Source organism: Emys orbicularis, chromosome 6, assembly GCF_028017835.1.
Source record: "Emys orbicularis isolate rEmyOrb1 chromosome 6, rEmyOrb1.hap1, whole genome shotgun sequence".
NCBI classification, from domain to species: domain Eukaryota; kingdom Metazoa; phylum Chordata; order Testudines; family Emydidae; genus Emys; species Emys orbicularis.
This window is the reverse complement of record NC_088688.1, coordinates 122,341,531-122,364,162: the sequence shown is the minus strand read 5'-3', so window position 1 is coordinate 122,364,162 and position 22,632 is coordinate 122,341,531. Positions and strand designations below refer to the sequence as shown.

The window sequence follows — 22,632 nt, the reverse complement described above, 5'->3', positions numbered from 1 at the left end:
AAGTAAGTAACCGTCTTTTTATCATCATTGGGCCAGATCCTCAGCTGGCTCTTACCCATCAAAGAGCACACTAGCTTTCTAGAGTTTGCTCCAGCCTCTACACCATAAGCACATATTTCCCATTAGGGTTGTTTGCATCATGGCTCTGGATTTTAATGTGGCTGAGGCTTACTGCGACATCAGGTAGGAATGCTTGCTCACTCCCAATCCTGACTGGAAGACTACTCTCTCTAGGACTGGAAGTAGGGTTGCCAGGTGTCCGGTTTTCGACCGGAATGCCTGGTCAAAAAGGGACCCTGGAGGCTCCGGTCAGCACCGCTGACTGGGCAATTAAAAGTCCGGTCAGCGCAGTGGGGCTAAGGCAGGCTCCCTGCCTGCCGTGGCTTTGCTCGGCTCACGGAAGCAGCGGCATGTCTCTCCTCTGTATCTCATGCGTAGGGGCAGCCAGAGGGCTCCATATGCTGCCCCCGCCCCAAGCACCGGTTCTGCAGCACCCATTGGCTGGGAACCGCAGCCAATGGAAACTGCGGGAGCAGCACCTGTGGACTAGGCAGCGCGCAGAGCCGCATGGCCACGTCGGAGCCGGAGGGGAGACCATGCTGCTGCTTCCAGGACCTGCTTGAGGTAAGCGCCGCTTGGACCCTTCACCCTGACACCCTCCCATGCTCCAGTCCTGATTCCCCTTCTGCCCTCCAAACCCCTTGGTCCCAGCCTGAAGCACCCTCCTGCACCCCAAACCCCTCATCCCCAGGCCCACCCCTGGGCCTTCACCCCCCCCCCCGCTGGAGACATCACACACCCCTGCCCTCCAACCCCCTCTCCCAGCTTGTATCCCCCTCCTGCACTCTGAACCCCTCAGCCCCAGCCCAGAGCCCACTCCTGTACCCCAAATCCCTCATCCCTGGCCCCACCCCGGAGCCTACACGCCCAGCCGGAGCGCTCACCCCCTTCTGCACCTCAACCCCCTCAGCCAGCCTGGTGAAAATGAGCAAGTGAGTGAGTGTGGGGATAGCGAGTGACAGAGGATGGAGTGAGTGGGGGCGGGGCTTTGGAGGAGGGGCGGGGCAAGGGTGTTCAGTTTTGTGCGGGTAGAAAGTTGGCATCCCTAACTGGAAGGAGAATGGAGTCTCCATATTTATTCACTTTCAGAGTATTTTTAAAATTTTTAAATTCTTCCTTCTGGCTGTTCAGAGATGCTGCTAGGCCTATAATTACTGTAGTGCTGGATTTCAGCCCAGAGGGAGACATCAAATTCCTCAGAAAAACAAAACCATTTAAAAAAATGCACATTGGGCGATGGGATGTTACACTGTGTTTTCAAAAATACCCAGCAGGAGTCGTTTCCCTTCTGCCCTACTTCTTTTAAGGGCACCTGTCCTATCACATCCCCATCATGTGGGGAACGATACACCCTGAAGCACGGCTGAGTTTTCAAAAGGATCAGGAGAGACAAGGTTCCAAGCTGGGTTTTCTCTGGGGCATTCAAAGGTGCAAGACAAATTGGAAGGAGCATGTTGGTACAGTAACTACCCCTGTCCTGCTTATCCCCACCAGATCCCTTTAATAGGGCTTGTCATGATAAATATTGGTTGTTACTATATAGGATCACAGCAGTTAGAGGTGAAGAACAGTTAATTAGATCACAGAGTCCATCTCTCTGGAAGGGATGGAGTCCACAGGTGAGAGATGTCTCAAATAATGAAACAGATATCACAAGGCAGTTAGGGTTTTCTGGCCATAGATATTCACTGCAATGGATATACATCCATGGTAGTCTGCAAACAGGCTTATCAGGAAGGAAGTAGAGAGTGAAAGGAAGAAATAATGGGCCACATCCTCAGCTAGGGCGAATCACTATCACTCTAATGACTTTCATGGAGCTATGTTTATTTACACCAGCTGAGGGTTTAGCCCTGTATTCGCTCTAATTGTTTGTGCATTTGCCATGGTCCAAGTCTCACACCATGAGGGGTGGATGGGCTTAGTGTGGGAGGGTGCTGGCCTTGTGAAAGTGCCCTCCTTTGATGAGAAGCCACAATTCCTTCAACGACTGTCTGGCAACTGCTGCTCACCTGAAGGTTATGACACATGCCATAAAAAATAGAGCGAGAACGTCAGTGTCCGAGCAAACATTGCATTGTTCAGTTAAAACAAGATCTAACGTCCAAGGCTACCGTGTGTGCCATTGCTGAGAGTATGACGTTGGCTTAACGCAGTCCCTGTACTACATGTGTCCAACCCACTGTGGTGGGCTACCTGGAATATGAAAGGCCTATGAAAAAAATCAGCTTTGTTCTATTGTGATTTGACAAACTGAAAATATCAGCAGTATGAGCATAGATGCCCTGGAAGCTACGTATAGAGAATTCATTTGTTTTTCACAGTGAGTAGTATGCACCACATAAGCCTAATTTGAGGGTTTAAGTGTTGAATGGGTCTTGTGCTCACCTGTCCTCCTACGGTGAATTTAACCCCACAAACAGAATTCCAATTTACACACTGCAATGCACTGAAGCAATTCGTGACTTTCATCCTACTGCACTATTACCAGCAGAGACTGACTCTATTACTAAGATTACATACTGAGCTTCATCGCTTTGCAAGGCCATATACCAAATACAAGGGAACACATGCTCCCTGGCCCCAAGGGACCAAATCAGAGGGTTGGAACTCCATGGAGCTATGCTGATTTACGCCAGCTGAGGATCTGGCCCTAAAATGCAAGCTCTAGCCAGGTCCACTGTAAGCATATTCCAGTGTATGTCTTGCAATAATTTGTACTATGGCTTGAAAGGGATGAGGAAGCTGTTGAACTGATCTGTCAAAAGAATCTTTATGGAATTTGTCATTCTCACTCGGAAAGAAACAGAACTAGAATTCTTCCATGCCTGTATATGTGTGTGTGTGAGAGAGAGAGAGAATGAATCTGATTGGCTGGGCAGGTTTATGGTCCCTCAGCCAATTAGAGGTGCTGCATAGTGACACCGCCTCAAACAGCCTGAAGAGGAGGGAGAAAAAAAAGAGGAAAACAAATATTGCTGAGAACTTTATAAAAAGTTGGGGAGTTGGGAGATTGGACCTATTTGGTTGCAGCTACCTCAACAGGAACTTTTAGCAGAGAAGGAGACACTATCCTCAAACAGTGAGTGATAATAAATTACTGATTCAGTTCTGATCTCAATGGGAGGGCGGGGGGAAGAGAGAATATGTATCTTTTCTGTAAATGCACGGATTTTGCTTTGTCAGGAACAGTGTGTAAAACTGTCATTGCTAACCAAATCAGGAAAGAAACGCATTCATTCTTAGTTTTTCTTTTTTCTGCAGTGATCTCTCTCATCTATCTTCTATAAATGTAATAAGCCCTGTTTGATGCAATTGCTAACTCTTTTGGCTTAATTTTGTAACAAAGAACACCTGGAAGAAGCGAATGCGAACACATAATCCTCATCCTTAATTCAGGAGACTGGATCAATAGCCCGTGTGTTTGTGTCCGTGTCATTTTCTGCTACTTTGTTTAAATGATGATTCATGTAGGTGCACGTGGGAAAATCTGGGGTGGAGCTGCAGAATGCAATCCTCTTTTTATTCCTTGCATGCACATTACACAGTCAGGGCTGATGAAGTGTTACAACCTGCATTCGGTGTTTAATTTCCTCAGAAGTGTTATAGCAGTAGTGCTGGTGAGAATGGCTTTGACAAGGGGACATAGGATAGTCTTGAAAGGAGAAGACTACATGAAAAGAGATAAGAGAAGCTGTTGGCAGAAATATTCCCCTGTACTAGCAGTGGAGTTGGACCCCTTTGAATACAGAGGAGGAGAACAGTCATTTTCAGTAAATTGCTCAGAGCTATGCAATATGAATAGGCTCATTGGCAGCTGCTGACCACTCCATCATCCCCAAGCTAGCACCCTCAACCTCCTGATTCACCCAAAACACCTGCACTGTCCCCTGCTAGCATCCTAAGGACTAGAGCTCTCTAGGGGGCCTGCCAGAACTCTCCACCTACTCCAGGGACAAGTGCCAACTGCCAGCATGGCAGAACCCTCCCACAATCCCCCACTCCTACCACTACCCACCAGGACATGGCACCACCCAGGCCACCACCAAGAAGAAGAAACTATTCTCAGCACCTGAAAACGAGTGCTCTAACCAACCCATCTCCCAGCTGCTGGAATAGTCCCGTATATGACCCAGCCACTCCTTAGTCCTCGGGGCACCTGTTTCCCCTGTGCCTTCACCAAAAAGGAGATGCAGAAGCATTGAGCATAGAGGGGAATGCAGCGCAGCGTCCACTCCCCTCTACAGCCATAAGCTCTGTGGAGGCCAGTGGAGAGGGGCTGTGGAGTCATGTACCCTACACCAGGGATGTCAAACTCAATTTGCCTTAGGGCCAGTACCAGTCCTCAAATCCTCCCAGCAGACCAATAATGTCACTGAAGATGGTGTTCAGAAAAGAAAACGTTTATATTGTATTTTTATTTCAAATTTTTTAGAATAATAAAACTGCCATACAACTTGATACACTTCTTCGTCTGCCAGAGAGTTTAAGGTTTGCCAGACACCTGGCAACGTTTCAGTTCTGTCAGTTTGTTGATGTTTGGCCTCAGTGACTGAGCAGTTGAAACCTTCAGGATTGCAGCAAGGTGTGCGTCAGATATTTGTGTTCGGTATTGTGACTTGTTTATATTCATTGTGGGGGGAAAAGTGACGCTGCCTCCCTAGCTGACTCTGTCTGGCAACTAATAATACTGCCGCCATGGCTGACTCTGCCCGGCGACTAGTGATAGTATCTCGGTCCCTCTCCCCCAGCCAATGAGAGCTGTGGGGGGCGGCGCCTGCAGCAGACATTGCCGCATGCAGAGTCTCTCCTCCGCAGGCCACAGTGGGGAGGTTCTCGGGCCACAGATGGCCCTCAGGCTGGGACTTTGAGACCCCTGCCCTACACCCTCCCACCCACTTTGGAGGGGATAATGTGACCTTAGCTAGTCTGGTGCAAGTGCCACTTGATGCCAGCCCCCAAAGCAAAGGATAGAGGGTGGGAAAGTTCCTTGCTCCCTCTCCTCTCCCCAACACCCATAGATATTTAGCAGTCTGTTAGCAAAAACCTACCTTACAAGTTGCTCTAAGAAAAACCATGGTGTATGTATGCCCACTACCTGCACACAGGTGCAGAAAACCAAACAGCCGGCAATCAGGTTTTTTAGGTAATTGGGAGGTCTGATCTTCCAGCCACTTGAGAGAACTTGAACAAAATCACCATCTTCAGCAAACGTGCTTGCTCGTTTTCCTAAGGCAGTGGTAGTCTGACTCCTTAATTCAGGTGTTTTTCCAGATCTGATACTTGGCAGAGGGGACCCACCCCCTAATCTACATGCTTTACATCTACAGTTTTGTCTTCATGCCTGTGGGACAGTGCAGTGTATATACAAAGCCGCATGAGATGCTGATTTGCACTGTGATGGCTTTTCTCTCTCTAGCAGTTATTTTATTTTTGTAAACATGGCTGTTAATTTAATGTTCAGCATGTAGGCTTGTATGTGTAAAGTTCAGTGCTTTAACCATTTCTGGATAATGTTCCCATTCAGGGCATGGTAGGACAGTGCCCTGACTTTCTGTCTTATGAGCACCAGAAAGAATGGAAGTACAAGACTGCAGTACAAGAGGGGAAAAGGGAGCCCCTACATGGCTTTACGTTCCTCATTTCCTGTAGTCATGGACGGTTAATTCCTGACTTGTTCCTCTAACAGCTGCCTCTCTGTCCCTCATGCACTCTTTAGTGTGCGTGTTACTTTCTCTCTTCCTTCACATCTGTTTTGGGTCAAACAGACTTTTTTATTCTAAACACATTTCCGAAAGGACAATTTGCCTTGTATTCCACTCTAATGCTTCTTTGTTTCTTCTCTTAAAGCTTCTTACTTATTTTCTTTGCCATATTTTCAGGCAGTTCCCTTCCTCATTTCCCCTGGAATGAGAGGGTTTTCCCCACTTTTGTTTAGGAAGAATAATTTTTCTCAAGTCAATAGAATAATACAAGTATTAAGCATTTTAGAGCCGTTTGCATCTTCCAAGTTTAACACATGTATCAGTGTGTCACATGTCACCCTCTGTACATGAGCCACAGAGAATGCAGATCTGTTGCAGGTCTCACTGGGGAAGCCTGGTTCCATAACTCAAGCAACTCATGTGTTTAGCTCTAGCGGTCCCCAGTTAAATCCCTCTTGTTGGCCAAGATGCCAGCCATTGCACAAGCACTTATTAATTTTGTTTCCATTATGCAAAAGGTTACATTTTCCATCCCAGTGTCCCCAACAGACAGCTGAACCAGAAATCAGACTCGGGTGTTGTACGCTTTGCCTGTTTGTTCTGAGCCACATTTTAAAACCCCCAGCCACATCCATTTGTACACATGCAGCTTTTACTCATTCAAATCACTTTCACACACTTTAAGCACTACCATTTGTGTGCACAATGGTAGAATTTACTCACACAGATCTACTTGCACACAATTTGTGCATACAAATGGGGTTTTGGTGTGTAAATGTGTGTGTACACTAGCGCTGAGGAATTGTGCTCACAAGTAATTGTGCAGACAAAGCTGCACACACTCAGAGAGTGCTAAGTATTCAACACATGTTCCCTGCACATTTGACATATTTTATATAAAAGGAGAGATAAAAGACAGTCATGAAAACACCTGATGCCAATTGCATCCTCTTTTTCCTGCCGTCCAGAACCCAGATGTTATAACACAACTGGTTTCTCCAGTTTAGGTAGGAGGCTGATGGGCAAATTATTCTAAACCTGACACTGATTGTTTGTAAGAAACAAAGTGCTGAGGGTAATTGCCAAGGGAAAGGCACAAAGAAAGAACAGATGCTTCTAACCTGGTCCAAAGTGCAACATGCTAACAACACTGAAATCCTTCCCCATATTCCCTCTCCTATCCCCCATGTGCGCTTGCACTTTCCTCCAGTCTGTTGTAATATTAACTGAATGCAATGTTTGTGCTGATGTCTGTGATAATATTTCCCACTGCACATACTGGGGAAAGGTCTAAATTCCAACACAGCAATATTGACTTTCATTGCCATGTTTTTCTGGTCCAGCTGCCTCTCTGCCAGGGACTGGCTTAGACAAACAGCCCCGTTTGTTTAAAGCACCAGCAAAGCTTGCTGGAAAGCTCTGCAGAACATTCGATTTAGCCACTATGCTGCGTCTGATTTTGTGCATTTTCTATATATATATTCCTTTGTTGTTGCTCTTCCTCCCGCATTTCCGTTTTGTGAACAATTACAATAAACAGGAAAATAACACTCATGGGCCAGATCTTCAGCTGGTGTAAATTAGCATAGCTCCACCGAAGGCACTTGAACTATAACTGTTTACAGCAGCTGAGGATCTGGCCCATAACTTGACATGACTGGCCTTTTTCCACTAAGCAGATGAGGTACAACTGGCTAGCAGATACAAATATTGGCAACATCAGTAGCAGAGCCAAGCGCAGACCCTATGTCTCCTGCATTCCAGTCCAATTTCCTATCTACTGGACCATGCTCTCTCTTCAGCAGGCCTTCATAATTTCTGTTGATACATTTTTGGAAGCCTATTTTTCATGAGGCAGCCATAGTTGAGCAACAACCAATGATGGGCCAGGTTCTGCCATCCCTGCTCGTAATGAGCAATACTTTACTGCCTGAATAGCACTTCTGAAATCAATGGGGCTGCTCTCAAAGAAAGTATTGCTAAGTGTAAGAGTAGCAGAATCTGGCAATAGATAACTAAATCTATTCACCAAAATAAATGACCATTTCTAGGCTCCCTGGTTGGTTTTGTTGCGCATCCATCCATTCTTTAGCATTTTGAAAGGGTATTTATGCAAAACCGGGAACTTTCATCTGCTCTTGCAACTCATTTCTGTTTGATATCAGACTCCTTTATTTAATATTGCCATTTGCTGTGGACAGGCATGTGATGGCTCATTGGTTTACGGCAGCAGCAGTGTATGGCTTTAGAAGTTGAAACTCAGAAGTGAGGTTCTGATTGGCTGGTGGTATGTGTGTTATGTTATCTCTCTCAAATTTTCCCAGCTAAAGGATCATCACTAAGCAGGTATACAGAGCACCTAGAAATCACCACGCCTTGGTCTAACTTCCAGCAAAACCACCATCCCATACTGCGATTCACAGCTGTCTCCCATACAATTGCTGTGCATCGCAGAGAGCTAACTACTCACTTGTTACACCAGATCATTGCCACTCTTAACAGGTAGATTCCACCTACTGTATCACAGATTTCCTTGCCATATGCACAGGGTGTAGATATACGTCCCGACCCTTTTCCAAGACCTCAGAACACGGTAGGGAAAAAAATCTAAATATATCTTTTCCTCTGGGAGGATTCTACAGTATCCTATAGTAAGGGTCCGGAACACAAAGGACCAGCTTGTACAACCCTCACCTTAGGGAACACTTAAAGTGAATGGGATTGCTCATGTGATTTACTGCTTGTTGACCTGAGTAAGGGTGCCCCAGATTGGCCCTAAGACTTACAGTAGTGCTACTGAAGTGTTTTGAGCTATTATTCATCAGTGCTAGCTCTTGTTTAGGCAGTATTTTAGGACACCCAAGTGCATGCTAAAAGCTGGTCTGCACAGAGTCCCACTGAAGACAGTGGGATTCAAGGATCGGGGCCTAAGCATGTAAGTTAGAGAATTAAATGGGAGGTGACATGTCTAACGGATAGATACAAGCAGTTCCATTCACCACAATAGCGTCCCCGTCACCGTCTCATGGCATTGCAGGAGTCTTCACTTCTTGCATCCCCTGTTGATCGCTTCCTTGAACCTGCAATGGCCCGTTTGTGCCCACGACTTAGCCCTTCAAAGTCATGTCTAGTTCAGACCCCTTCTGGGGTAACAATGTTATACCAATAAAATAACAACCAGCAGGATCTTATTAAGAGGGATAAGGCAAAGATGCCACATTTATTGTAAATATAATGATAAAGCAAAAGATAAAAGTAAACAACGTTGTTTGACTACTTATTCCTATCACTACTTATTCCTTATACACACACACACATATATAGATAGATAGATAGATAGATTCATTCACACAATCATTCATTCAAGTTCTGTATAGGTGTTATAGTTACCAGCCTAGAAGTTGCTCATGCCAAGTTACTGGCCAGGTATCTTGGTCATGAGGATGGAGCCGAGTCTGTGTCAGATGCACCTGATGCTCCTGGAGGTTGGCAGCAGAACCAAAGACTCAAAGTCCTCAGTCTTGAGAGTCCATTCTTATAGGATTTAATTCCTATGTTAGTCTATGGGAGCTGTTTCATCCTGCTGTTGCTGACTCAATCAGCAGATGGCACATTCCTGTCCAAAGTGGCACATTCCTGGTGGCTCCACACTGTCCAGAGTTTGTGTTTCTCATCCTTCCAGGTGATGGGGTGGATCCCAGTTTACCCTCCGGGGGTTTTCTGGTCATCCACTTGACACATTCTTCGGCCGATGGATACTTCCTTTCTAGGCTGGCACCTCCCTAACCATTCATGTATATCAAGCATTCATCAGCATACATTCCATACCTTAACCATATTTTAATTTACTGTCTCCACCACTTTCGGGGTGTGTGGTAATTCATTTGAGACTCCCGGCCCTTTAATCACAGAGGGTGGGGGTCTGTCCTAGGAGCCTTTGAATGAAGTGAAAGTCACTTAACAGCTTATAGTGTTTGTTTACATTGTATCAATTACTTCAAGAACAAAGTCAGTTAACTTGTTTGTAAGTTTTACATAGTAGTAAAGTATCTTTCACAGGATAGATATAATCAATGGTTTCTACAGACAGTAGCTTACAAGTTTTAACAGAAGACCCAAGAGATTTTTGTACTTGGTGAAACTGTTGGATTTTAAAGTGTGGGGGCCAAATTATGAGGGGGTCACTGTCTCTTGGGGGAATCACTGTTAGTACCTTCTTTAATATCCCTACAACAAGAGATCCTTTCACCCCTCACAGGCTACTCCCTAGCCCATCCTCTGGGCTCACACCTCAGCCCCATCCTGTGCTCAGTAATCCTTGTGTTGAGGCTTCAAGACCCCCTCCTTGGGGCTGATGAGGGAGCACAGATACACTTTCTGCTCTGGGTTCCAGTCCAGGGACACTGTGTTAAGATGGGTCTGCTCCTTCTAGTGGTGTAATCCTAATCTGCAGCATTGCCCTGCCAGCCTGGCTCTCTAAACCCACCCCCAAACTGCTCTAATTCTGACCCCATTCTGTGGGAGGCAAGGCCCTGGGGCATACTCAGCACCACTACACCATTCACATGTGCTGCTGTTTCCCTGACTACTTCCTACCTCTGAGCCCTTAGTGTTGTTTCCCAGTAGGCTGTGGTTAACACAGCCTCTCCTTTGGTTCCCAGGTCTTCTCCCTAGGTCCTCCCCCCTCCTTGTTCCTACTCTGGAACATTCACCCCTAGGACTGCCTTGCTGGGCCTTATCTTTTTCCAGGACACTCACCACAGAATATAACTCCATCTCTGAGGCTTCTTTAGACTGCCTTCACCAGACCCTACCTAGAGAGAAGGAACTCCCTATCTCTTCTTTCTGATTCAGTTCTATCTCTACATCCTCCTCCTTGACCTTTCACAGCAGGGGTCACTAATGGTAATTAAGCTACTAGATCAGGATCAGTTGGGGGACAGCTGCTAGGTCACAGGCAAGACAGAGTCCGACTCCCCATAAAGGCCCTGCCAGCCTGTGATAGTAGTGAACTGGACCTAGAGTCAGGAAACTGGGGGTCTATTACTGGTTTAGCCACTGACCTGCTCTTTGACTGTGGGCAAGTCACTGCTTCTGTGTTACCCCCTCCCACAATTTTTCTGTCTTGTCTGTTTAGAATGTAAGCTATATGGGGCAGGGACTGTCTCTCACTATGCGTTTGTTTGTGTGGCACCTAATCTTCATTGGGGCTTCAAGGATTGTAATAAAAATAATTACAATAATAATCAGAACAGGGACTTATCTTCTTCTTAAGACCTTTATAAAGGATGGATGACAGATAGATGAGGCCATAACATACATGAGGAAGGACCTGGATCTCAGAGGTGTGATCACAGGGCTATACAGTGTAAGCATTACTGTAGAATACCGGCATACTTCTTGATAAAGGCCTCTAGGAAGTATTTTTTTCTGGGACAGATATACTTCTCATTGTCCACCCAAAGAACAAACCCAAGCTGTCAGGTGTGTTCTCCTTCCTTATCGAAACCTTAATAAGATCATACACCACCCTCAGCAAAAGACAGAATCTAACTCTCACTCAGGTGAAATTCTCAGCTGGTGAATCTCAGCCACAGCCTGATAAAATAGGAATGGATTAGGATCCATTTGCAATCCAAGATCTTGTCTAGAGTAGGATTAATTCATCTCACATTTGATTTGCTTTCCCATGAAACAGCTAACAACACCTCATGCAGTTCTGAGAGGAGCCCCAGGCATACAAATTATAGACACACAGCAGGAAAGAAGGGGTGAGAAAGCATTGAGCCATACAAGCAAATACCTACAAGGCAGGCGAGGGAAGAGGAGGAGGGTTAGCAGACAGTGTACCATGTGGGAGATAAGAGAGAACTCCTAGTTATTTAGGAGCAAAGTATCTAATCTGCTTTACAAAGAACTTTGCAAGTCAGCAATTAATGTGTGTTACTTTGTCCCAGATTTTAATGATTTAACTACAGGCTTGGTGGAATTCTTTTTTTTTTTCTTCAAATTTTGAGCGATAATATCAACATTTATCTTAAAAGATTTTTATTTTATTTTATCAATTTAAATTTTCAGTTGGGGGAAATTATGAAGGGGAGGGGTCAGAATTATTTAATGACTGTAGATGTTGAGATTCAAAAAGTTAAAGCTTTATAGCTGTTAACATGAATTGTCAATATCACGTCAAAATATGCAAAGTAAGTATCCTTAATTCAAACTCTGAAGCTCTCAAGCATCATTTTTCTTGCTTTGCCGATCTGTAAATTTTGATTATTATGTCTGGAAATATCTTTTTGTCAGTTTCTGTGTGTCCAGTGAAATTGACATTTACGGATACAAAATCTAATCCTTCCAAGCCTATTTACTGAACTGCCTTTGGGCTCTGAGCACGTCCAGTTATATACAAAAATCCACACTTGGATTCCTTTCCCAAGGGGGCTCAGTGAGGACATTTAGCAGTAGCTGCTGCAGTCTACCCTGCTGTCATGTGAAGACAAACTGCAAAAGAGAAGAACCTGCTGGAATGGGCCATTGTTGCCACCTCTGGGGGAAAAGGAGACTGAACTGGTATTTTTTGCACCCATCTGGAATGGCATTTACAAGGCAACCTCTGGGAGAGAAGAAGAGCCTGAACTGGATTTCAGTGCACACTAATGTGGATTCTCGTTCCCAGATCTGAAAGGAAGAATGGTCTAATGGTTAATGTACTGGAGCCTAGTGCTGCCACAGACATCCTGTGTGACTCTGGGCAAGTCACTTAGCCTCTCTGTGTCTCACTTCGCCATCTGCAAATGGGGATAATGGCACTTCCCTACCTCCCAGGAATAGACTGTGAGGCATTCCAATACTATGCTAAAGGAGGAGTGGGAGTGGTGGGGTCACATAAGTACGTAGCTAGATAGATGTCTGTAAGAATATAGAGAACCTCACTCCCACCAGAAGGAGATGCATGAGATTGTTGTGTCTGTATCCAATCAATGTGATTTTACAAACACTATCCACAGCATAACTCAGCTTGGAACAATGGGTGTCTCTATGTGTCTCCTCCAGAATAGCCATCATGACCCACCAGTTTCCAGCACTGACTCCGGAGCAGAAGAAGGCCCTGTCTGGCATAGCACAGCGGATTGTGGCTCCAGGGAAGGGGATCCTGGCTGCGGATGAGTCTGTGGGTGAGTTGAACAGTTATTGATATTTCTTAGTGTCCTTCAAGCCATTTTGCTTTTGAAATAATTTGAGATACCAGGCAGGAGTAAATGAATGCCCATCTTTCTTCAGGAGCGAGCTGTCCATCAGGGAAGGGTTGGGGTCCGTAGACAGAACTATGAGGGCATGGGCTGAGGAGAGAAGCCCAGGTCTGCACAGACACAGAAGGCCTAATTCTCAGTTACTCCATCCTTGCACTTATACGAGATAAGTGAAAGGACAATCATGCCCAATATCGTGTTCTCTGACCTTTGGCCCCTCTTGCTAGGTACTATGGGGAGCAGACTGCAGAGGATCAAGGTGGAGAACACAGAGGAAAATCGCCGCGCCTTCCGAGAGATCCTCTTTTCTTCAGATGCCTCCATCAATCAGAGCATTGGGGGCGTGATCTTCTTCCATGAGACCCTCTATCAGAAGGACAGCAGTGGAAAGCCATTCCCAGATGTCATCAAAGACAAAGGCATTGTGGTGGGAATAAAGGTGAATATCTCCAAGGGCCCTGCTGGCATAATAGCCCCAGAGTCCTTCCCAGTGTGAACTGTGCCCAGGCAGGGATCTCGCAGATAAGCAATGCTCTTTTGTCATTCTGGCACCATTCTCCTCATTACCCCTGCAGCTAATGCTCCTGTACTATTAGCCAAGCCACAGCTACAGCCACTGATCCTGACCTGTTTTATCCAGCAAATCCCCCACACCCTAGAGCTCTTGCTTCACCCTTCCATCCTCTTGTCCTCAAGACTCTTGATTCCATCCTCTCCAGTGACTCTCCCCAACTCCTAGAGTTCTTGGGTTGTTTCCGCCAACAATTCTGCTTCCCACTCCCAATGCTCTGTTTGTTCATTGTCATGCATTGTTCTCTTCTGCAATTTCCCCATTCCCCAGCACTTGTTTTCTGTTTCTTACTCTGCCCACCAAGGTCCTGCACCATTTGTTACAGTGACTCCTGCTGGCGAAGGCTGAGAAGTCTGTACTAGCTCTGGGTTACAGTGGCAGAAATTATACTGATCTGTTAATTGTTAACACATCTTCCTTTCTGTGTACTTCCATAGCTAGATAAAGGAACAGCCCCGCTGGCAGGAACAAATGGAGAAACCACCATTCAAGGTGAGACATTTCCTCTAAGCCAGTGGTTCCCAAACTTTAACAACCTGTGAACCCCTTTCACTAAAATGTCAAGTCTCACGAACCCCCTCCTAAAAATGAATGTTTCCAGGGATTTTCTCCTTTACCTGAGTATAAATTATAAGAGCAGTGATCTTGGAAATATAAAATTTGTTTTTATGACATGCTTATTACACACTATTTATTAATTATTTATCATTACAGTATTTTGATTACATTATGAAAACAGCAACACTCTTCCAAGATCTCACTTTTGTAGCTTGTATCACTTTGAATAAGCCTGTTATAAGACAAGGCTCCTATGCTTCATCAAGGAGTATCAGATGTGAAACAGTGTGAAGGTATTTAAGAAGCCAACTCAAAGAGTTCCTCCTACACAAGCATTCAGGTCTTGAGCAGTCCAGGCAAACAACACAAGTTACAACAAAGCTTAAACTTGTTCTTCATAATAATTTAAAAAACAATACTAGCTGCCTATTTACTTTTAAAAACAGCAAAAAATATCTGCCTCCCTTTCCATTTCTTAGAAGGAGTCTTGAAGGTTAAATCTCCTCAGTGTCATAGATAGGCTTGCTTTGATCTGCTTAGCTCTTGGAAGTCCAGGGGCTCCGGGCTGCTGGCCCCATGCTGCCCAGGGTCCCTAGGGACAGCTCTGTCCGCCATTAGGGAATTTTTCCCCGAGAACCCCCTGTAACATTTCACAAACCCCCAGTGGTTCACGAACCCCAGTTTGGGAAACATTGCTCTAAGCCATTAAGAATGGGGCTGCATTTTCCTGACGAGGAGAATTTTAAATGACTGGAGTAGGGCTTAGCTATGGTTCTCAAAGTGAAAGCCATGTGGGGCAGGGAGAAGAAGGTGCACTACACAAGCAGCAGTGGCTGGAAGCATCGTGCTTGCAAAGAGCAGGAGTAAAATAGTACCTCCAAAGGCGCTGGAGGGTGGGAGGGGGGATATGTGCTCATTGGCACCCCTTGCTCCACACTTAGACACTTAGGTATAATGCACTCCTCCATCACCACAGCCCTCCAGATACCAGCCAGAATGCAGAGAGCAGCCTCCCACTGCCAAGAAACATCCCTTTTGGCTTGATGAGCACTGCCAGCAGCACCAGTGGCTGCAAGGTAATAAGTAGGCAGAAGGGTAGTAAGTTACAAGAGCTCTTTGTCTTGCTTCAAGGCATAAAACTGATCACCAACTGGGATCAGAAAGGATTTATCCCCTCACCCCCCCCCCCCCCAAGTTAACATTATATGGTTGTTCGTGTGTATTTTGGGGGATGCAATTAGATGGGAGTAGTGGTCATTTTCCCCCTGAGGTATCAGGTTTTACAGTCAGAATCAGGAGATCAGATTTTATGTACTAATCCTCTGATTTTGTGCAGCAGTTCCTGTTTCTAACATTATGGGTCCTGCATTATTACTGTCCCAGAGGCTTTGCTAACCACAGATTATACCCAGGGTTTCCCTAGTTACCATCCTAGCGCTGTCAATTTAAGGAACCCCATTCCCTGAGGGCTATACTGTGAGCAGCTATTGCATTGGGCATGCACAGAGTGGAGACATTTTGCATGCCCCCTGGCTAGTCTGCACAAGGACCACAGGATAGCAGTCTCCAGGAGAAGGTAGGAGCTACAGGCCACCTGCATTGGCCCTGCATCCCCACCTCCACAGGGTTGCGTAGAGGACACAAAGTTCAGCCCCAATCACATAAATCTGGGGGCGCTAAATAAGGCACCTTCCTTTCCCTTTAATACCTGCAGGGCTGGATGGGCTCGCTGAGCGCTGCGCCCAGTATAAGAAGGATGGCGCTGATTTTGGCAAGTGGCGTGCTGTGCTGAAGATCACAGACACAACTCCCTCCACTCTAGCCATCCAGGAGAATGCCAACACGCTGGCACGCTATGCCAGCATCTGCCAGCAGGTATAAACTCTCAATGTGTGTGTGAAATAGTTCCCTCCCTTCCTGTGCTGTGGGAATAAGTTGTGCCCTTTCCTACTCTCTTTTGAAATAGTTCCCATGTGTTTGAGAGGAGGCCTCTTTGTCCGTCATGCTGAGAGAGTCTGTTGGTATCTTCTCTTTTCTGGTAGTTCTCCTTGCTTTACTACCCTTTTCTCAGGTTATCCCTGCTAGGGCAGTCTCTTGTCCAGACCTTCACTGACTTCTGTTTTTCCATTCTTAGCATGGGTTGGTGCCCATTGTAGAACCGGAGATCCTACCCGATGGAGACCATGACCTCCAGCGCTGTCAGTATGTTACAGAGAAGGTAAGATTCTTACCTACCAGACATGTCCCATTTTCATCAATCAGCATAATAATAATAATACTTAGCTCTTAAACAGAGCTTTGCATCCATAAGTCTCGAAGCACTTTCTTATCCCCATTTTACAGATGGATGGTGGGGTGGGGAAGGGAAGGAGGCACTGAAAGGTTAAGTGAGTTGTCCAAGGTCACACAGTAAGTGGCAGAGGTGGGAATAGTGTCCTAGCCACGAGGCCACCCTGTTTCCCTGCTGAGAAGGGCTCACCCTTCTAGGAGAAGAGGTATCATCCAGGTTTCCACTGCCATTCCATATTTTGTAACTTTCCCATTCCAGAGTAAGGTAGGTTTGAGGGGCTAAAGCTAAGAATTCCATTACTATGGAGAATGAATTCCTTTATCATCCCCGGGGACAAATACTTCTCCATAGCAGGTTTGGTGGGCTTCTTGGTAAAGTGATGGAAGGGGGGCTGAAGCCCAGCCTGGATAAAACGTGGACAGTCAATTCCGCTCTCACCCCAGAAATAGGTTGTCCCTCTACAGCAGATTTGGAGACCTGGGTCCCTCTGGTGAATCAGTATGGGAGTGAAGTCCAGCATTGAGCGAACATGAATAAGCATTGAATGATCCTCCTGTTCTCATTGTTTCCCAGGTCCTGGCTGCTGTCTACAAGGCCCTGAATGATCATCATGTCTACCTGGAGGGAACACTGCTGAAACCCAATATGGTGACTGCTGGGCATTCCTGCCCCAAGAAGTACACCCCTCAGGAGGTAGCCATGGCAACAGTCACTGCCCTCCATCGCACTGTTCCTGCCGCTGTTCCTGGTAACTCATTCATTACTATCCATTGCTTCTCCATGCAGATTCAAGGTGTGACGGGTTGGATCACAGAAACCCCCTTGGGAGCTGCCACCCAATGTGCAAAGACTACCCCTGCTTCTGTTTTCCCTGCCAGCTCAGGATTCCAGCACCCTGTCTTGCTGAGCCAGACACTCCAGTCTGCTCTAACAAAGACTCAGGGTCTGAATCACTTGTCCCAAAGCTGCAAGTTTACCTGAAAACCAGCTCACAGGAGTGTGCTTGTCTTTAGCACTCAGATGCCCAACTCCCAATGGGGTCTAAACCCAGATAAATCCGTTTTACCCTGCATAAAGTTTATGCAGGGCAAACTCATAAATTGTTCGCCCTCTAGAACACTGATAGAGAGATATGCACAGTTGTTTGCTCCCCCAGGTATTAATACATACTCTGAGTAAATTACTAAATAAAAAGTGATTTTATTAAATACAGACAGTAGGATTTAAGTGGTTCAAAGTAGTAACAGACAGAACAAAGTAAGTCACAAGCAAAATAAAATAAAATGCGCAAATCTATGCCTAATCAAACTAAATACAGATAATCTCACCCTCAGAGATGCTTCAGTAAGTTTTTCTCAGACTGGACACCTTCCAGGCCTGGGCACAATTCTTTCCCCTGGTACAGCTTTTGTTCCAGCTTAGGTGTTATCTAGGGGATTCTCCATGATGGCTCCTCTCCCTCTCTGTTCTCTTCCACCCCTTTATATATCTTTTGCATAAGGCGGGAACCCTTTGTCTCTCTGGGTTTCCACCCCCTCCCCTCACTGGAAAAGCACCAGGTTAAAGATGGATTCCAGTTCAGGTGACATGATCACATGTCACTGCAAGACTTCATTACTCACTTGCCAGCACACACATATACAGGGAGACTCACAGGTAAACAGCCATCTGCAGACAATGGGAGTCATCAAGATTCCAAACCATCATTAATGGCCCACACTTTACATAATTACAATAGGCCCTCAGAGTTACATTTTATATTTCTAGTTTTAGATACAAGAGTGGTACATTTCTACAAATAGGATGATCACACTCAGTAGATTATGAGCTTTGTAATGATACCTTATAAGAGACCTTTTGCACAAAGCATATCCCATTTGCATTATAGTCACTTATTATCAAATTTTTTATAAAACTATCCCAGTTACATTATATTCACTTATTATCATGTTTTTATAAAACCATGTAGACTGCACAACGTCACACCCTCCTCCTGAACTTACTGCCAGAGACTTGGACAGTGACCATGGCGGAGGCAGTATACCTAAAATTCGTTTTTGGGCTCCCCTATGGGGCAGACACTCCTGTGTCCCCCAAAAGGGAAAGAGACCCTGACCCAGCTGTAGGCTCACAGCTACCAGCTATGAGGGACCTTTCGCTGGCCAGCAAAATCCCCCCCCTTTCACTCAGGTTGGGTTTGCTTCCAGCTAGAGTCCTTGGGGTTTGTTCCCACCGCAGCAGTCACCAGGACCCCAACTTCCAGCTCCAGGATACATGTCTCTGTGCACCTCTTCCACTCCATTACAGCCAGGTCATGCTTCTGGGTCTTAATTGCTTTGTTTCTTAAGTCCAGGTTGGTGGGCAGCCTTTTCTTTTTTCAGGTCAGCCTTTTCCCAGGCAAATTGTACATCAGTTTCCATTTGTCTTTCCTTGAGACCACCACTCGATGAGCTGGGATACCACAGAGAACACCCTCCTGCCAGAACAGGCACCCCTCCACTCCTGTCTTGCTAAATTAGACACTCCAGTCAGCTTCAGCACAGACAGAGGTTGGGCCACACCCATCTGCAGTTCACTGAAACTGAGATCACTCAGCTCAGGGGCTTCTTAGTTAACAGAGACATTCCCAGCACCCATTGTTCAGTCTTTCTGGGCAATTTGAAACTTGTGTAGTTTTAGCTTCTTTTCATCTTCATTCTTACTTATTTTGTTTCCTTTTCTGTCCCTACTTCCCTTTCCCGAAATAAGCAAACAGAAAATAACAAACCAGTAACCACTTTGTCTGTTCTCCAGCCACCACACTTAAAACTTACTTAAAATCACTACCAGTATCTCAAAGCAATCAGCTGTGCACAGATCCTGCTCGACTACGCCACTGTGACGGGTTGGATCACAGAAACCCCCTTGGGAGCTGCCACCCAATGTGCAAAGACTACCCCTGCTTCTGTTTTCCCTGCCAGCTCAGGATTCCAGCACCCTGTCTTGCTGAGCCAGACACTCCAGTCTGCTCTAACAAAGACTCAGGGTCTGAATCACTTGTCCCAAAGCTGCAAGTTTACCTGAAAACCAGCTCACAGGAGTGTGCTTGTCTTTAGCACTCAGATGCCCAACTCCCAATGGGGTCTAAACCCAGATAAATCCGTTTTACCCTGCATAAAGTTTATGCAGGGCAAACTCATAAATTGTTCGCCCTCTAGAACACTGATAGAGAGATATGCACAGTTGTTTGCTCCCCCAGGTATTAATACATACTCTGAGTAAATTACTAAATAAAAAGTGATTTTATTAAATACAGACAGTAGGATTTAAGTGGTTCAAAGTAGTAACAGACAGAACAAAGTAAGTCACAAGCAAAATAAAATAAAATGCGCAAATCTATGCCTAATCAAACTAAATACAGATAATCTCACCCTCAGAGATGCTTCAGTAAGTTTTTCTCAGACTGGACACCTTCCAGGCCTGGGCACAATTCTTTCCCCTGGTACAGCTTTTGTTCCAGCTTAGGTGTTATCTAGGGGATTCTCCATGATGGCTCCTCTCCCTCTCTGTTCTCTTCCACCCCTTTATATATCTTTTGCATAAGGCGGGAACCCTTTGTCTCTCTGGGTTTCCACCCCCTCCCCTCACTGGAAAAGCACCAGGTTAAAGATGGATTCCAGTTCAGGTGACATGATCACATGTCACTGCAAGACTTCATTACTCACTTGCCAGCACACACATATACAGGGAGACTCACAGGTAAACAGCCATCTGCAGACAATGGGAGTCATCAAGATTCCAAACCATCATTAATGGCCCACACTTTACATAATTACAATAGGCCCTCAGAGTTACATTTTATATTTCTAGTTTTAGATACAAGAATGGTACATTTCTACAAATAGGATGATCACACTCAGTAGATTATGAGCTTTGTAATGATACCTTACAAGAGACCTTTTGCACAAAGCATATCCCATTTGCATTATAGTCACTTATTATCAAATTTTTTATAAAACTATCCCAGTTACATTATATTCACTTATTATCATGTTTTTATAAAACCATGTAGACTGCACAACGTCACACAAGGATCATCCATCCAAGTGCCTCAAATGCTTATTGGGGTTGCTTGTAGGACCTATCGTGATCTGAAACCATCAAGTCTCATGTACTGAGGTGCAGTAAGACCTTGGGGGGAGGGGTCAGACCACAATGTCTCCCCTGTTTAGTCTAAGATATAGGTCTCCATTTGCTTCCATTTAATGACCTGTTCTGTTCCCAGGGGGCTGGGTTGTGTTGTTGTTGCATTGATAGATTTTTAAGAGAATTTGTTGCATCTCCAGTTATGGACCAAATAGCAGACACCAGTGGTAGATTTGATTGGGCATCATATGCAATCTCACTGAGGACTGATAGGATACAATATCTATGGATATACAGTTGACCTAATTCTCTTCAGTCTCACCTAAATGCCTTCTTTGGGAAAACCATGATTTGTGATATGTGATTCTTTATGTTCCTGCTGCCTCCACTACAAGATTCTGCTTCATCTCAGGACATTAGAGTGAATCAGTGGTCTCTAAACTTATAACTTCTTTTTTTTCCCCTCCTGCAGGAATCTGCTTCCTGTCTGGAGGCCAAAGTGAAGAGGAAGCTTCTCTCAACCTCAGTGCTATCAACCAGTGCCCTTTGCCCAAACCCTGGAAGCTGACCTTCTCATATGGACGGGCTCTGCAGGCATCAGCACTTGCTGCATGGTCTGGCAAACCTGAGAACAAGAAGGCTACGCAGGAGGCATTTTGCAAACGGGCACAGGTATGGGACCTTCACTTCATCATCATGACTGAGCCGACGCCAGACCTTCCAGTTCTAAGTCCAGGTCTTTAAAAGAACAATTACCCTACTTCAGAGAAATACTGTACAACACATGGTGTGATAAATGGGGACATGTTCCCCAAGTTTTAAAGATTCCTGTTGCTTTGATCCATCCTTGTGTTTCATGTTCATCCAAGGATGACGGCCCCACACACAGGTCTATCACAGGAAACTGCAGTGCAAGCTTCCCCTCAAAGCCCCAATAATAGTCCTCAAATCTATTCTGGAGACATCAGTAAGAATAAGTGGGCGGTTTATTCTCCTTACCCAGTCGATCTTCAGTCTCTTTGCTGAGACTGCCAACTAGGATGCTAATTAAAGGTAATTTCTGTGGACATTTTTACAATACGGGTAAATTTGTCTTTTATATAGGCCAACACACAGCTATCAGATAGCAATAACTTTTGATCACTAGCATTCTGCTTAGAAGTATAACAGTCTTTATCTTATCTGTTTCCTAAATTCTCCAATCCCCCTTGTAAATTTTGTTTGGGAATTCACAAAAGCACTCCCTATTTCCCTGTGTTCTTTATTTCTCCCTGTTTTTTTTTTTTAATTTTCCTCTGCGTAACTAACTGTTTCTCCCTCCTTTTTGTTTTTTCAGATTAATGGGTTAGCATCCAAAGGACAATATATTGTCTCTGGAAAGAGTGATGCAGCTGCGAAACAGTCCCTTTTCACTGCCAGCTACACGTACTAGGGTGTGGGAATACACCACCACCCTGTCCCTCTAGGGGGACTGAAAAAGGAAAAATCCTAACCCCGTAAAGGAAACTGGAAATCATGTGGGTTCAAACTATGGGCTCCACTGCACACTTTAATCCTAAAATGTAGGGAGAAAATCAAATCATCTTATCCAAGAAAATGGTACCTGTTTTACAGACTTAGCCCCTACTGCCATTGATAATTTACCAAATCGCTCTCTCCCCCTGAGAGGGTTTTTACTTTGTTCCTTAGAAAGATGGAAATGCGGGCATCAATTCTCACCCCATGCCATCAATTTTCTCTGTTTACCAGCAAATAAAGCGCATGCCCCCTCCAAAACCACACTCTGCAGCTGGAGAGAGCACACTGGACTCCTGTATTACACATTCTAGATATTGTTTTCAATCTATGGGCTGTGAATAAAGCATCTGCAACTGTGAAATTATATGCAGCTGATACATTTTAATTGTGTGTGAAGGTTTAATTCTTTCTCACAAGTGCACATATACACCTTGAGCTTCCTTTCAATTGCTTGTTGAATTTTATGTGTACAAACTAAACCAGACAAAATAACTGCCAATGAGATCAAAATCATATATTTTTTTTAAAAAAATATGAAATTCTGCATTTCTGATA

General features: G+C 45.1%; 1 protein-coding gene across 1 annotated transcript; it reads left to right on the top strand.

The window, feature by feature from the left end:
• The first annotated feature begins 3,046 nt into the window (after window positions 1-3,046).
• Window positions 3,047-22,453, top strand: ALDOB (aldolase, fructose-bisphosphate B). Its single transcript, XM_065406196.1, has 9 exons — window positions 3,047-3,142; window positions 12,819-12,940; window positions 13,243-13,454; window positions 14,024-14,078; window positions 15,859-16,019; window positions 16,279-16,362; window positions 17,008-17,182; window positions 21,032-21,231; window positions 21,896-22,453. The coding sequence occupies exons 2-9, from the start codon at window positions 12,829-12,831 to the stop codon at window positions 21,989-21,991; spliced, it is 1,095 nt and encodes a 364-aa protein (XP_065262268.1). The 5' UTR covers window positions 3,047-3,142; window positions 12,819-12,828; the 3' UTR covers window positions 21,992-22,453.
• Window positions 22,454-22,632: the final 179 nt, after the last annotated feature.